This window comes from Pagrus pagrus, assembly GCF_965226575.1.
Source record: "Pagrus pagrus genome assembly, chromosome: 16".
In the NCBI taxonomy this organism is placed as follows: Eukaryota; Metazoa; Chordata; class Actinopteri; order Spariformes; family Sparidae; genus Pagrus; species Pagrus pagrus.
Genome location: NC_140200.1, coordinates 12,342,475 through 12,358,619, shown reverse-complemented (window position 1 = coordinate 12,358,619; position 16,145 = coordinate 12,342,475). Strand labels below are relative to the sequence as shown.

The 16,145-nt window shown below is 39.8% G+C and overlaps 1 protein-coding gene across 2 annotated transcripts in view; it reads right to left on the bottom strand.

Annotated features, from left to right (window-relative positions):
• mthfd1l (methylenetetrahydrofolate dehydrogenase (NADP+ dependent) 1 like) overlaps positions 1 to 16,145 on the bottom strand; it is a 38,435-nt gene that overhangs the window by 3,003 nt on the left and 19,287 nt on the right. For both annotated transcript variants that reach the window (XM_084378509.1, XM_084378508.1), the window contains exons 21-26: positions 10,687 to 10,826; positions 9,978 to 10,019; positions 8,063 to 8,166; positions 7,661 to 7,838; positions 5,755 to 5,862; positions 4,895 to 5,047 (exon numbers count right to left, since the gene is read on the bottom strand). In XM_084378509.1, the coding sequence (XP_084234635.1) occupies positions 4,895 to 5,047; positions 5,755 to 5,862; positions 7,661 to 7,838; positions 8,063 to 8,166; positions 9,978 to 10,019; positions 10,687 to 10,826 (725 nt within the window). The remainder of the gene's footprint in view (positions 1 to 4,894; positions 5,048 to 5,754; positions 5,863 to 7,660; positions 7,839 to 8,062; positions 8,167 to 9,977; positions 10,020 to 10,686; positions 10,827 to 16,145) is intronic.

Below are 16,145 nucleotides of genomic sequence, written 5' to 3'. Positions count from 1 at the left end.
TATATATGAGGTCATAGTGGTAATACTGACTATGGTTCAGATGGATCAAGATTACTGCCAGAAAGAAGAGGGTACGGAGAAATTCCTGGATCATGTTGAGTTTGATTTGTCCTATAAGAAGCTAAAAGAAGCTGCAATTTGTATTTGAAATACTGAAAAAACTGACAAGGTAAATTAAACAAAATTTTACCATATGAAGGTCCAAGAACCAAAAAATTGTTAATAAAGCGAGTACAAATGACAGAACCTGTGCAAGAGTTTTTGATGCAGCACATTCATAACTCTGGTGCGCAGTAGCTTCATTAGAAAGTGATAACTGAACTAATGGAAACGCCTGATGTTTGCAGTATTTTTTTCTGAACGCACAATAATGTGTCAAGCGTTGAACGGCATCATAATAATGAATAGCCTGCCCTGTGTGGTTTAGATACCAAAACCAAATTAATCTAAAATTCAATCAATCAATAAATATGTAAAAGAAAGAATCTATTTTGCACCTCACGACTGATCCAAGGCATATGTCTGACTCATAAAACACTTTTCCTCTCACCGAACCCAGCCAGATCATCCCATCCAAGCTGAAAAGTAAATTATCTCGCTCATTAGACAGGGAACGACATTCTTTGCATGCCTCCCCCTTCTGACCCAGGGCCAGTTTTATGGGCCCATTAGTGGAAATGAGACAGAGGGAAGTGACCAGCCAATTTCCTGTCTGAGGAAACGCGGCTCTGTGAGTAAACGAAGGGACCAAACGAGGACTACGTGCTTACAAAATCTGACAGAGCGGACGCTAACTGCTCGCTCTCATTGTTGGCTGGTCTGATGTCAGCAGTGTTGCTGTTACATGACACTGTTCGGACCACGTCCATCAATAGGACTTTAACCACAGATGACTCAGACGATGAGCAGATTTAAAGGAATCTAAAATCGATGCTTCACATTTAATTCACAATTGATGGCTGAGGAGTAACTTCATTCCTTGTTCTCCTTTCAGTTGTGACATCACAATTTTTTGGCATTATTGCATGATGTCACTAATTCACTTTCATGTTTTTCATAGATAACGTTACATGACTCACAGTTGAAGCATGGATAGGCATGAAACTGTTAAACGATCAGTACAGAATATTATGAACTGCATTCGAAAACATCTGGATCTTTGATGAGGAGTGAAAGGTACATGCATGTGTTTATAAAAATGTTGGTGGAAAAGGTAACCACAGGTCCCAAAAAGAAACACCGAGCTAAAAATTCTGTCAGCTGCTCAATGTTGGGAAAGCTCAAGATAAGTTGGTGAGAATCTGCAGGTTAAATCAAGTTTTGGTTTGTTTTTAGGTTACACCATGTCAATTTTGGGTGAATTCAGTAACTATGGCGCCACATATTGTTCACAAACAATACAAAGTGTTTTGATTTGCAACCACTGTAATTCATGCCTTTGACTGGGTTCCTTTCCATAGCGACAGTGGCTAAACAGGACTGGAGTCCACAGAAGTTAGCTAGAATTACCGTAAAATGTGGCCAGAAAGCACAATAATGTACCCAATTTATCATCCTAAATAACACAGTATGGCAGCAGTAGTGAAAAATCTCCCACCACCCCTCACCAAGACCAGTCAGTTTCTCTTTTTTACTGAAATTAAACTGCTGTGGGCTGGTACCAAGGCCACAGGAAGATTATAGAGTAATTTGATTCACAAACACAAGTTATGTGCTTCTCAGCTTTATGTTATTAAGTGTCAGGCTACACATTTAAATATCAAAAGATGCTCAAATGTGCAGAAAGCAACAAAGGACGCGCTGTTCGGCCGGTCCTCCTCTCAAGCCTGAGAACAAGTTGGCACTCGCAAAAACACACAACACTCCGTGGCTAAAGTTGGAAACTCCACTCGGCCAAATAAGTCCCTCTATTATGCCCCAACACAATGTGTCTTTGTCGGGGAAAACCCTGGAGGAGACAATGTAGCTGGATTTTCACCCCCCACTGATTTTGGAGAGGAGTCTTGGTCAACAACAGCACAGTTACTACAGAAGAGGATTGAGAGGATTATGAAATTAAATTCAAAAGCAAACTGTTGTGCCATTAAAGACTAATGGACTATTAGAGGGAAGGACATTATGGTATTAGTGAATAAGAAAGAGGAATTCAATAGAAAGTAAAATAGCTGCTTTTATGCTGGGCTGCATGTTAGATTCTTGGCTTTGAAAGATTGTGAAAATGTCAAATATAAAATGACCCACTGACAGAAAAAGTTGAGTTACACTGATGAGATAGAGGACCTCATGAGTCTCGTTGAACTCTCACCTGTGAGAGTGCATATCTTCCCCTGAGGGACTGCTTTGAACTTAACAGTGACAAGTTGTAAACATGAGACAATTACTCAACGCTCAGTGACAGACATGAATCACATTAAGGACTCCGGTTAGGAGTGACTAAGTAAATATTCAGTATTCACATAATAGAGAAAAGTATATTTATACAACTGCAGTGGATTCTCCAAATTAAGGTCTACATTCATCTTGCTTTCTTTCCTAGATGTAATCACGGTTCCCAGTCTACAACTTGTTAAACATTTACCAGTAGGGTCCATGTGGAATATCCAGCTATGGCAGGGGTTTCTATAAATCTGTACTGGGTTTTGGGTTTAACGGTGTAGTTGGAGGCAGTTCTAACGGGATATGAACTCTACAGAGATCTATTGTTCTGCTGGCGACCCCTCCCTCACATATCTGAAGAATGACATCAGCCCCTTCCTGATTCTTCACCATGTGAAGACCCCTAACCCTCCCTCCAAACCTCCCCTCCTCTCACACTCACGCCTTCACCGCCCCAGGACTTTTGCTGGTGAGATTTCTCTTTCGACCTCTCGGAGTCAAGTGTGACCTGAGGGTTTGTGAATGAACCACTGGACACAAAAAATGCAAAACATGCATGTATTAAGAGACAGGAATGTTTCCCATGATCACAAATATACTTTTTTATCGAATCTAATGAAAAGATTTAATCTTCAAGTTCATGTGATAGTCAAGAGCATGTAGTGTCCTATAGGGAGGTACAGGCAGCAGTGGGCATAGTTTAGGTGTGACGACCAGCGAGCGAAGCAACTGTTTGTTTGAAATTGACAATGGCAGCTCCTCAAGAGGTTAGCGTAGATGCTGCTATAGCATCAGTTATATTAGAACTGAAGAGTATAGTATATTATAGTAGTAAGAACAGCACTGAAGGCTTTTTGATGGAAAAGATGTTTTCACTGTTTTCGCTCTGTCAAATCACCTTCGTCGTGTCAAGTGTTTCTTCAAATATTTTTTGAAAATGCCTTCCCTTCTCCAAACAGTTTCCAAGGACGGCGTCCCAGATGGTTGTGTATGACAAACCATCTTGCACATCAGGTTATCTTTTAACAGCCTCACCCCAGAAACCCACAGAAAAAAACAGAAGCATCACTGAAAATGTGCTGGGACTTCAGCTCTCTATAACTTCAAATATTCAATCTATGGATCAATCTGACAGACGGAGGCTAAGCCAAATAGTTCAAAGAACAATTTGGAGACTTCCTTTGGGTTAGGAGTCACAGTTCAAGGGTTGTCGACATGCCAGTGGCTCCACGGGCCACAGCAGATCAAAGGCAAGGTTGGGAGACTGGACAGACGCCACACCAAGACACTGCCATGCCTTCCCAGCATGCCCGGTGTTTGACACCTCTGTCTCAGCCTATCAAAGCCTGGCCCCCAGGGTACACTGGTGAAACAGCAGGAGGCAAAATGCTCAGGAAGCCGCTTCCTTCCTGCCCGGCCCATCGTCAACCAAGAGGCTCCAGCTCAGCTCTAACCAGCTCAGTAATGTGGTTGTCAGGAAAAGCAAGGGATAGGACCCAAATATAAAACTAAGAGGAAGGGAGGAGGATGAGGAGAAATAGACACAGCAGCTGCAAGAACCCATGACCCTATGTGGGCTTTAAGGACATGGAGACAATGAACATACAGTTTCGACTTCGTCAGAGCTCTCGAGAGATGCTTCAATTTGGACATAGAGAGGGGGATATATGTGACTCAAGCCCACAGCAACAAACCACAACATAAACATAAAATATCAGAGATTTACAGATTTCATTTCTGTGATCAGTGTTTGAGCTAGATATTACAGCAATGAGTAAAAAGGAAAGAACCCACAAGAAAACATACACAAGGCTCTATGCACCAGGTCAAAATGTAGGGTTATCATAAACACTTTGGTCTGATTCCCTGTGGTGTCTACAATGCAACAATCTTTGGCTCTAAGCCAAAACGTTTTGTGATCAACCCCTCAGGGTGAAGCCTGACATGTTCCAGATTTGACTTTTAAAACCTGCATAAGCTGGAAATGAGTTGTGAACACAATGTTGATTGTCACCTTTTAAGTTTATATGGCGATCTTGTTAGCAAAAGGTTAGTCAAATATTCACTCTTTTTTGGCTCCGTTTTGGGTCTCTACCAACTGAGGGAAATGTCTAGCTCTTCAGCTCCTAAATGCTCCACTTTGTTCACCAGCGAACTGTGTCTGTATGATGTTAGGTGCTGAGAGAGATCTGTATGCTAGGTTTTTATAGTTTTTTCCACTGTAAACAGCTGCCTGCTGCAGCTGAAAACAACACTATGAGAGTAGTGCGAGGGAACCAAATTTGCAGCAAGACATCTAAACAACGAGCTGAAAGTTTCATGAAGTTTAGGGGAACTGCAGATTCAGGATATAATTCTTCTAATTCTGTAGGATTATCACTTTGACTGATCCCTTTCCAATGGTCTCATTGTTTTCACACTGTGATTTGATACATATTGTTGCAGGTTCTAAAATAATATCAATTATAGCCTCTTTGAATTAATGTGAAATACATGGTTTCAGACTAAAGGTACATACCGTTCCCACAAGTGGGTAGATGAAGCCAGCCCCGATGCTAGCACGAACATCTCTGATTGGCAAAACAAATCCAGTGGGTGCACCCTTCTTCTCAGGCATGTGGGACAGAGACAGGTGTGTCTTGGCCATGCAAATGGGCAACGATCCGTAGCCCTGGTTAAAGAAGAAAGACAACAAGAAAAGAGGTAAATGAATGTGTGTGAACTTTGTCGTCAGTGTATTATGGTCCTTTTCTGTACAACAAGCTTAAAACAATCGCTTCTAGCTTGCTGATGTTACAATAGTTAACTAGCTAACGTAACACTGTTATTGCTGATTTGTGCATGACAGTCCTGCATTTTGACGAATGTCTCTGGCAGGGTAGGAGCACAGATTGCTAATGTTAGCCTGTAAAGCACTGCTAGTGGCAAGGTAATGAAGCAGTGTTCTTTTATTTGATGACTTGATTGATAGCGTGAGGTTTTGAACAAATTGCAAGCGTCAATGCTTTTCTATCTCCATCAGATAAATTGCAAATGGCATTATGATAATACCAGGATTTCCCCAGTAACACAAGAGAAATCACAACAATTGAAGACGTCATATTGTAAATGTCCAGTTGTGTCTGTTTACTTAAACACTATAGATGACTACTGATGAGGTATGAGGTCTTGGAGGGTTGCTCCGTTTCAGGGGGAGATTTCAACCGCTATGCTTGTAACTCTGTTCTGAGTGGCATGGGGGATTTCTATAACAAGGGATAGGGGTAGAAATTGGAAATGCTGTTGAACCAAAGTGAAACGCAGAGTGAGACAGGAGCTGGGCTGGATGAGTCCTCTCAGTGTGTGAGTCAGTTGTTATCGCAGCAGCAGTGAGCTCACCTGTTGACTGTAGTAATCTATCTTGGCCTCAGCCTCTGGAGAGAGCTCGATATCATCCGCTCCGTACACTTTTTGGGCGATTGTTCTGATCTTCTCCACTATCGGCATCTATGGGAAAGAGACAGAGAGAAGACAAGTGGAAACACATGAGCACTCCAGTCAAAAGGTAAGAATCGAGGAAATTAGATTTAGTGAATACACATCCGTTTGATCTCAGGGTTAATAAGAGCTTCACAGAGTAAATTAAATCATTTAACATATTTGACTTTTATTGTTTGATTCATACTTCATACTGCAAACCTTTGCTCTACTCTCATTTCTCTGCAGTCAAAAACGCACTATTACTATTTCATGACCCTTGCATAACCTGAATAGGTAAATTTGGAAATCTGCCTGAGATAGAAAAATCTTGTGCTTGTTATTTCACTTGATTTCACACTTGAATCTCCTGAAGCTGTAGCTCATCAGGGAATATCTTTTTATAATATCATCCTTGCAGTGCCAGACCTGCGGATCAGTGAGATATTCGATCTCCTTTGTGCCAGCCAGAAGATGTGCTATCACATGGGATTTTCAAATTGAAGGAGACCTGTAGCTTTTCTGTCTGTCTGTGCTAAAATTAGTTTTCCTACTGCTTTGGATTTAATTACTTAAATTTAAGAGGATTTGCAGATTATAAAAGATTTAATTATTTCTTCTGAAGGTAAATAGTTGTTCTAACCAGCTGTCATAGGGCAGGCATGACAGATGAGGTCTGGTACAGACCTTTATTTACTATTTATTTATTTAATTTAGTTAATTGGGCTCATCATTAAGGTCATTGAGGCCTCTTACAATGACATGTGCTATACTATGGCCACTCTTCACGTGGATGCTGCTAACATAGTTTTCTCCTCCTCCTGAGACATGATCAATCCAACGACGCCTGAGGCAGACTGCTTGCTGAAAATCTTTGTATCCTTAAGTCTGACGTGCTGGTCTGACAGGGTCTCTGCTTCGGGGCTGTTGTTGGGCCTATTCATCTTTTAAGTTCCCTCTGCTCCACCAACAGTCTTATCCTGCGGTTGTCTGTTAAAGCAAACATCCTCCGAGCTCCCCTGTTCACTCACCTTCCTCCTAACCTTCAAGCTACCTTTGTGAACCTGGGGTAGTATAAGGATTGGATATTTAGTTCACTCATTTAACTGGACTTACGCCAGAATTATTACTGGACCTATTGTAATCCCATTATTGGGCTCTTGGAAGGCAGGCAAACAGTAAAAAGGCACACGCAAACACGCATGCATACACGCACATGCAAACACACACGCAAGCATGCACATACACACGCACGCACACACACACACACTCACATTAGGTGAACAGGCTCAGTTAATGTAAGTCACAACTTCCCAAACTCACTAACTCAAACCAGCTGATGTTTTTTCACTTCCACATTCTCTGGCTACACTCCCAAAGAAAACATTGTCTTTTACTACAAACAGGAAGTATCCAGTACTGAGAAAGTAGGAGGAGGGATAATTACAACTGCCTATCTTACAGCAATAAAACAAAGGCATAAAAAGGACTGACATGTCACGAAGACTCAAAATGTTATGCTACCTATAACTTCAACAGGATGTTTTGGCTTCATTGTGCAGAGTGATGCATGTTTACCGACTTTTGAAGTGAAGTACGAGCCTTCTTGTGTATGCTAGTTAAACCTCTGAAATAAATATAATGTATTCATAGATTTTGTATTTTTGTTCAAAGGAAAAGGGCAAGATGTCATTTTAAGCCTTTCGACTTTTTTTCTTTCAGAGACAGATTATCATCCCAAGAAGAGTATTTTTATGTCTTAAAATATGTCTTCTAAATCGGGAAACACAGAAAAAGCAGTTATTCCATCTAGAGTATCTGTTCTCACCTCTTTGTTGTACAGGAACTGGAAATTGCTTGGTCTACTGGCAGCCTCATTTACAGCTTGGGCCAGCTCTAGGGAACCTCGCCCGCCCTGCGCCCAGTGGTGACACGGCACAGCATCAGATGCTCCGCACTCTTTTGCCAGCTGACACACGAGGTCAATCTCTGCCTGAGTGTCGGTCCTAAAAGATCACCAAAGGGAACATTGTGAGCAGTGCTTGGCGGCCATGATTACAAATTACATATTTAGAGACAAAATGAAGCTAAAAAAAAAAAAGGTGCCTTAAGGAAAATATACACTCTCTTGTTACTACTAGTAATTCCATTACTTTACTGTATGTTACAGAAGAGTTGGTCACTCAAGTAAGGTTGTATGTTTGTGGGTGTGTGTCTGAATGCATCTTACTTGAAGACATTGAGCCCGACCACGACCGGCACTCCGAACAGGTGTGCTATCTGGATCTGCTTCCTGAGATTGCTATGGCAACCACCTGCAACAAGACTCAGATTCTAGAGGAGAAAGAGGCAGAAGAAACAAAAGATCAAAAATTTATTATTGTAATTCAACTGACAACTGGACTGGGTCTATCCATTAGGCATTAAACAACAATGACAAGTAAAACAAAACCCGAGTGGCGATGTGTGTTTGTGTATAATCTATAGTAAATCTATGTCCTCCTAGGGTGTTGTGGTAGCCTGGTACTCATAGCACACACTAGCCAAGTATTATGAAGAGATATAATTTGAAGGGTATGACTGGAAATCCATGACTTTATTCCCTTTTTACCCAGTTATTTGGAGTTTTCAAAACAAATACATAAAAAATCATGGGATTCATCCTGTGCCTTGAAAGCAATTATTAGTTTTATTTCTTTGAAGCAGCACATTTTTACATGAGCCTGGCTTGGTCCACTTTTGCCTCACAGTGCCAAGCCAACCCATGCGTTTCCACTATAGCCTCAGAGCACGGGATAGTCTCACCGCATGGCTTTTAGGCAGCAGAACTGACTATGACCAACACGTGACTGTCCTCTTCCCTTACACGTGTCCTTGGGGGCAATTGTGCAGGAGAGGGAGGAAGTGAAAGGTCTGTTTTTATAAGTTCAGCTCTCAGTATGTTTGTATCCTCTACCTGAGAATCTGTGGTTTGGACTTTCTTATGTGCAGTAAATAAAACACTCACACCTGCTCATGGCCCTGGCCCGAAGCGATTACCTCTACTACTATGGAAAAACCCCAGTAGTATCCTACTGTGTGCAGTTATTCATTTGTCATTCTCACATTGTGTACAACTATGTGCACAACTCCAGTTACTTCCAAGAACATTTTATCTTGTGCAGCTACTCCAAGTCCGACTGCGGCAGTCCAATCTTGTGCTGTTTCTCTCTCTCTGTGTGTGTGTGTGTGTGTGTGTGTGTGTGTGTGTGTGTGAAGCCCCAGGCTCAGAGCAGTAAGGCCATACATGTCCCATAAATTCATTTCCCTGGCTCTGTTTTCTGCAGTACTTCTGGTTCTCGTTAAAAGCTTCACAATTAACTTATACTGCTTCATTATTTACTCAGCTGAACCTGCCTGAAAGACCAGTGATTATGGCCAGATATGAATGTGAACACGTACACACACATCAAAAGAGCCCCTCCTCTACATTGCTAAGGACCAAATGCCCGGAAACCACATGGACAGGCTGTATTTGTGCTGTTAATCAAATAAGTGCTCTTAACCCCTGTTAGTGGGCGAAGTATTTATGCATAGAGGCGGGGAATTTAATGTCCACGAAAATACAGCTGGAGGCCTGAGGCAGATAGGTTGAATACAATCTGACACTTCCTTTATTGCATCACAAATAAATCTCTATGAATGTGTTGAATAAGTTCTCACTTTCGAACCCTTTCCTGGCTCATTACACACACTTGGCATAAGGTACAAACCAGCATGAATGATTTGATAAGTGATATGGAATAACGTGCGAATTGTGTCGCACCAATGTGGAACAACTCCGAGTTCACTTAAAAACACAACACACAGGCCCACCACCAAATAGGGTTTCATAAAAAAGCACACGATTGGTAATTGGGTCTTGCACTAGCCGATGACTTTTACGGCCCCAATTTTCCTTGAAACACTCTGACCATTACAGCTAAATGTAATACAACAGGCTCAGCCAGTTATTCTAACTTGATTGGAAGTCATGCCAGAAACCACAAAGTCTTCAGCTTTAATATGTTTAAATGTCTCCCTCAAGTTTATCTTTTTCATCAGAGTGGATATGCTTATTTTTGTGTATATTTGTGTGCATGTTTGCATATCTCTATGGCTTGTACCTCATCAATGTACTCTCTGGGTAGCGGTGCACCTGCTGACACCTGAAAACACAAAGAAAAACAATCACACACTTCAGTATTATATCACATTCAGTAATGTATAATTCTTGCTTTTAGGGACACATTAATTCCTTTGTAATATTTAACTGATGTTTTAGGTCATCTTCTTAATGTTTCCATGGAAACACAGTCAAATGCCGCGGTTTATTTAGGCTGTTCATTTCAGTGTATGGGACGCAGACCAATAAATACCCCAGATTTCTATAATTGTTTTTGATTAAATAATTTTAGGTCATCTGGTAAGACAGCATGCTGGCCAATCATTGAACAGTTGGCTGATTGAGTAGGACCACACAGAGGAGATTTTGTTTCATAAAAAGGCATGGAAACATTCATACAACCTTGTGATGTTTGTAACGGGAGTGCGATAGATAGGCACAAAGATAACTTTCAGTGATTGCATAAATTGGTTAATCAATTTCTATTGAGTTACAATTCCACATCAGTATAGTTGATCTTTTCCAGAAAACTATGTAACTGTTTAGGTACGTGATTGGGACTGTGTACATGACAATGTCACATGCTAGTTTAGGTTGTTGAAAACATCCATTCCACTGATTATTCAATTCTACTACATCACATTATGATATTTAAGGCAGCATTACAAAGAGGCAAAAATAGACAGAAGGTGAGCTAGATGTAATCTTACATTTGGGCCACCGCCATGCATCTTTAACGCTCTGACAGTTGCAACCAGCACCACCACATTTGGCCGCAGCCCTGAAGCCTGACATTTGATGTTGAAGAACTTCTCCATCCCGATGTCCGCTCCGAAACCAGCTTCTGTCACTGTGAGGAAACAGACAGGGAGGTTTTATAAGGCAGAAGATAACACAATTACACATTTCCATTTCCAAAAAACATTTTTCTTGCAATAATCATTAAAGTGCATAATGGACACTGCTCAGAATTCAAACTGATAGTTATTGGAAATGTTTTTCATCCACTTCTCCCATCTTTTGCAGCAGCACTGGGAACAAAAATTAAACATGAAAGAGTAGTTCATGGTAATGGCTCATATAAGCTGACCTGATCTTTAGCCAGGCATCTATCTACAGTCATCACTAGTATTGTTTCTATTTGTTTAATACAATATCTTTCTAGAAAAAATTAAAGTACAGACATGCGAGTTCAATCATCTTATTATGTGAATAAAGGAGACTGAATGTTTCTGTCTGAACAGTAATATTGTACTAAGAAATACTGTACTGAGAAATGAAAGGGTTCACTGTAAGGGCTCTCAAAGAGACAGAGGGCCTCCAATACTGACACCCCTACACACAGGCCTCTTGAACGCGGTCCAAACAAAGCAAATAGTCCACCTGGAATGACAGCCTTGTTAAGATAAGGGTTCCTGTTACTTGTTGTGTGTATGTGTGTGGCACCATTGTACTAAAACACTTCCTGGTGGGCCAAAACAAGAATTTTAGAGAAAGAATAAAGTTGATTTCACACCTAAATTGTTTGGTGAGGTTTTAACAACTTCTGGTGTATTTTCCCCATTTAGTGTAGTGTGTTTAGCCCGGTGGGAACATGGTCATTTGAGCCCTGGAAGGAACGATGGTAACAGCACACACACCACCAAAAAAGGTGATGCTTTTTAAGTGAACTCTGGTGCTGTTTCTTTGTAGTGGAAATGCAAGATGAGTCAGTCATGTGACACTTGAATTCAAAAGCTAAACTAAATGTCAGTGTTTATCAAAAATGAAGTCCAGCTTGAGAGTATCAAGCTGCATGAACATTTTATGACCACCAGGGAGGACCAATAAACAAACAAATAAGTTTGTTTTGATTTTCTCCCAGAAGTCCACATAATGTTGATGTCTAGACTAGTCTGTCCCTATGTTGACACCTCGCAGTACATTAGAAACAGCTGAACCCTAAATGCAAAATTCATTATTATTTTCTTTGGTATGGACCAAATTCTCTGCTTCTCTTCAAGCATGTGAAGTGGTGAGTCAAACTAAAGTTTCTTGTCACACGGTTTAAATGACGATTCATTTACTGACAGCGAGGGGCCAAAATTAAAACTTCAATATACTCTGATTACAACTCAGTCTAAAACATTAATCATGGGTGAAAGGTTGATTTTCATAACCTAGACTTGATTTTACTGTTTGTTTTGTTTATATTTTTTTTTGTTTTATTAATTTTACGGTTTGTTTTATTTATGATACCATATGTTTTGATTGTACTGCTTGTTTTATTACGTTGTTTGTTATACTGATTTTACAGTTTTTTAATTAATGAAATCGCTTGTTCTAGTAATTTCATGGTTTGTTTTATTGATTTTACTATTTTTTATTCATCATATTGCTTGTTTTACTGATTTTCTTGTTCGTTTTATTTATTATATAGTTTGCTTTATTAATTTTACTGTTTTATTATTTTTATACTTTATCACCTTATTCTATTAACTGTTGTTTATTGTCTTTTAAAAAAGTTGTAGCTTGTTTTGAAAAACATTAAAACATTACATAAAGCAAGGTATTATTTACAAAACATGTAACTGTATAAACACAAAAACAGAAAACAGTCAGACAGTAAGGCACACACCGCCAAGTCATTAAATTACACTGAAATCAACAAGGAGGTCACAGAGAGGGAAGTTACATAAGAATTAGACAATGTTAAGGGAGAAAGAGTGGCTTGTTTTAACAGCCGAGGTTGTACATAACCATTTTATTATTCTAATTAAGATCTATTAGTTTTATAGTTGTATAAGTTATATCCCACTAGAGCACAACTACAACAAATCGCTACAACTGGGGAGCAAGCCAAAACTTTACTTATTATGCACATCTTCCCTTAATTCACTGGGGAGTCTATCACAACCGTTTCAACACTGAAAGGAATATGTTGTGTAACACAAGTCAAAACCAGTGGCATTCACCTTTTGTCTGGATAACCTCCATATGTGAGGCTAGCCTGTGTGTAGGACACAATGACAAAGAGCTAACCCTCTTAACATTTAATTCAATTAAAAGGATAACGATCAAGCGACTCGGAAGCGTGCAAGGAAACAAATGAAATTAATGTGATAAATTATGTGTGTGTCTTTAACATGCTTGTGTGTGTATGTGTATGTGCAAGAGCATGTGCACCGGTTTGATCCATACAGTAAATGCATACTTTATAGAGGGCAGTTAAGCTGTCACAGTGACATACTGGAATGATTTGTATCAGTTCCTTTAGGATGGAAAATCTATTATGTTATCCTAAACAGAAAATAAAAAATTTGATTAGTTAAAGTGCATTTTATTGAATGAATTGTTCAAAAAAAAATAATGAAATTCAATAAAGATGATAACAAGATAACATTATACAGATGAGGCGTTTGGTAAAAAAAAGTTCTTCTTTCACTGTAGCTTACACTGCTTGTGGCTGACATTTGATGAAGCACATCTCTCTGAGGCTTTTGTTAGAAAACATGTGTTTCAATGAAGAAATGCGTCACTCTACACTTGTGTGGTTACTCTCCATTACTAGTCAAAGTTCAATTTATTTCACCAGAGACGCAAGATTAAAAAGACTGACTGAGGGAGAGATGAGGGGCAGAAGGAGAGAAAGGAAGTGGCAAAGAGACACACGGCTAAACAGGAACAAGAGGAGAACAGCCCAAAGGAGAAAAAAAAATGCATTCCAGTGATTTAATTAAGAGGACTTAACAGTCTTTGGGAAAATTTATAACAATATTTACATAAAGCAGAAATTGTGGTTGGGGAAAGCCTTGGCTGCGTCGTCTCCTTCCTAACAAATCTCTTTACGTAAAGAGCAAGCAATAAAGCCTGTGGGATGAGCACAAGAATGTAACTAGACTTCATGTGGCCACAGACCGCTGACAGAGTGAGTGTTTCTCATTAACACCACACTAGAGCTTTGGCTCTGAATACTGAACCAGCCTGCCAATAAAAATCACATTCTTCGGGACAGGATTTGTGGATATTTCCAGAAAATGTGTGATCTCCCACAAGCTGAGCACAGGACTACTCATACCGCACATGTACAACAAGGTGGAGCAAATCATTATCAGGGGAAAAGAATGAAAACAAAGATAGCGAGTAAACTATAATGGAAGCGAGTGCGACAATCCTTCCTAATGTGACATTACACCAAGCAGGAGAGTGACCCCAGAGGATGTCATGAGGAAACACTTGCAGGTTTCCTGTTCTGTGTGACAACCTTGAACTGTCCAGAGAACGAGAGGGTAAGAAAAGGTCAGCGTTGTTGTGAGTGAAAAGCAAGCTGGATGGTGTTACTACCAGTCAAAGCACTGGTATCATCGCCCCTGCCAATAAAAACACTAATAAAAAGGCTGGAAAGTAGGCTAGATCAACATGGCCATGTACTTCCCATAGAGCTTTCCACAATAAGCCATGTTGCTCTTAGTAGAGCTACTTATTATTATTATCATTATTGATTAACCAGTCGATTATTTTTTCAGTTAAACAGCTGTCTTTAAACTGGGTTTGTACCGAGTAAAATTCAACCATTTTTCAGGCACTTTCAAGGTACCTATACAAAAGATCCCAGACTCTCAAGGCCTTTATCATCACATCCAGCTTGTTACTATAAATGCAATGGTGAAGGCAGTTAACAGAATTCCTTTATACCCACATAAATCTATATCTATTGTCACCTTCTTTATTATCCTGGGGAGGTTTCTAGGCAAACGATTATGGATGATACTTCCAGTGCTTGGCAGAATTAGTGAAGGTACATATCAAAGTTTAATAATAACTGACACAAGGCTACAGCCAAGTGGGATAAGCAATGATAATAATGTTAGCAGTCTTTAGCTAGATCTTCATGGTTAGTGATACCCTGTACCAATCACTCTGAGAATTAGCGCACTGTTACCATGGAAAACGCCGGTTCCAGTTAAATGACCGCACGCAGACACGCCAATAATTCATGCCGGGTATTATGGGGGCTAGGAATAAGGCAGATAATAACTTTGATTGCATGTTTTGATCATGATTATTTAATTCTTACTCATTTCGACGGCTGAAGGTTACAACACAAATATGACGACCGGATCCTTTCATTTCAAACATTAAGAGTTCTGGTTTAACTAAGTGCTTGTGTAGATGAAGACCAGATTGTGTTGAAAATCAAGCATTTTTCGTAAAGTACATTTGAATTCAAGCAAAATTCTAACCTTGAAAACATTCGGTTAAAATCAAGACTTCGTACAAACCCTGTTTAAAATGTCAGAAAAGACTCATTTTCGACCGACTGAATAAATCTCCTGACAACTGTGTTTTTTAAAACCCAACTAGGTATGTTAATTAAGCACTTGTAAGTTTAAGGCAAGTTAAAGCAGAAACTGTAGACATCTTGTAGACATGTTTTTCAAAAAGTGGTGTCAAAAAGGGTGGAGAGCTTGAAATGTTTTACATGCTGAATGTTATCATAATTTTTTTAAGCCATTCCTCTAAAAGCCCAAATGATTTGTTGCTTTAGTTTTGGGGAGGCTTTGCGGTGTGGGAAATCTTACAGTAACTCAGTATCCGGGGGGGGTTATCTACAGTCTGTACTCCAGACTGTTAATGATACAGGAATCCCTCACATCTGGTATGTGGAATTCATCCCCCAGCAGCCAGCCCCCTCCAATAGCAGCATTTCTCCATTTTAAGTCCAGATTCCAAAGTGAGTTGAAGTACCCCGCATTAATATGGAGTATGATGAAGCATGGCCATGAGTATATGTTCATACACACCCCCACATTGAGTTCAGAAAGAGTTCATGTAGTTCCCCTTACCACATGAGAGGAGCTGAGATTATCATACTGAACTGTAGATTACTTAAAGGAACTGTGGTGTGGTTACATCAGGCTCACAGATATAAAGAATCATTTCAGTTTATACAGGATTGAAATTTGCTGTTTTGGACATTTTAAAAATGTTTTACTTATCAGAATTGGGTCTTAAGGTAAAGGATGTCGAATGCTGTACAGACTATGAAGCCCCGTGAGCTACATTTGTGATTTGTGGCAGAAATATCAGCTTCTTAACATAGCTGTCAAATTGTGTCTCTTAAAAGAAGGCAAAGTTTGTAGCATCAGAGAAACGAGTTTGAGAAGGAGGAAGGGGGAGAATGAGAGAG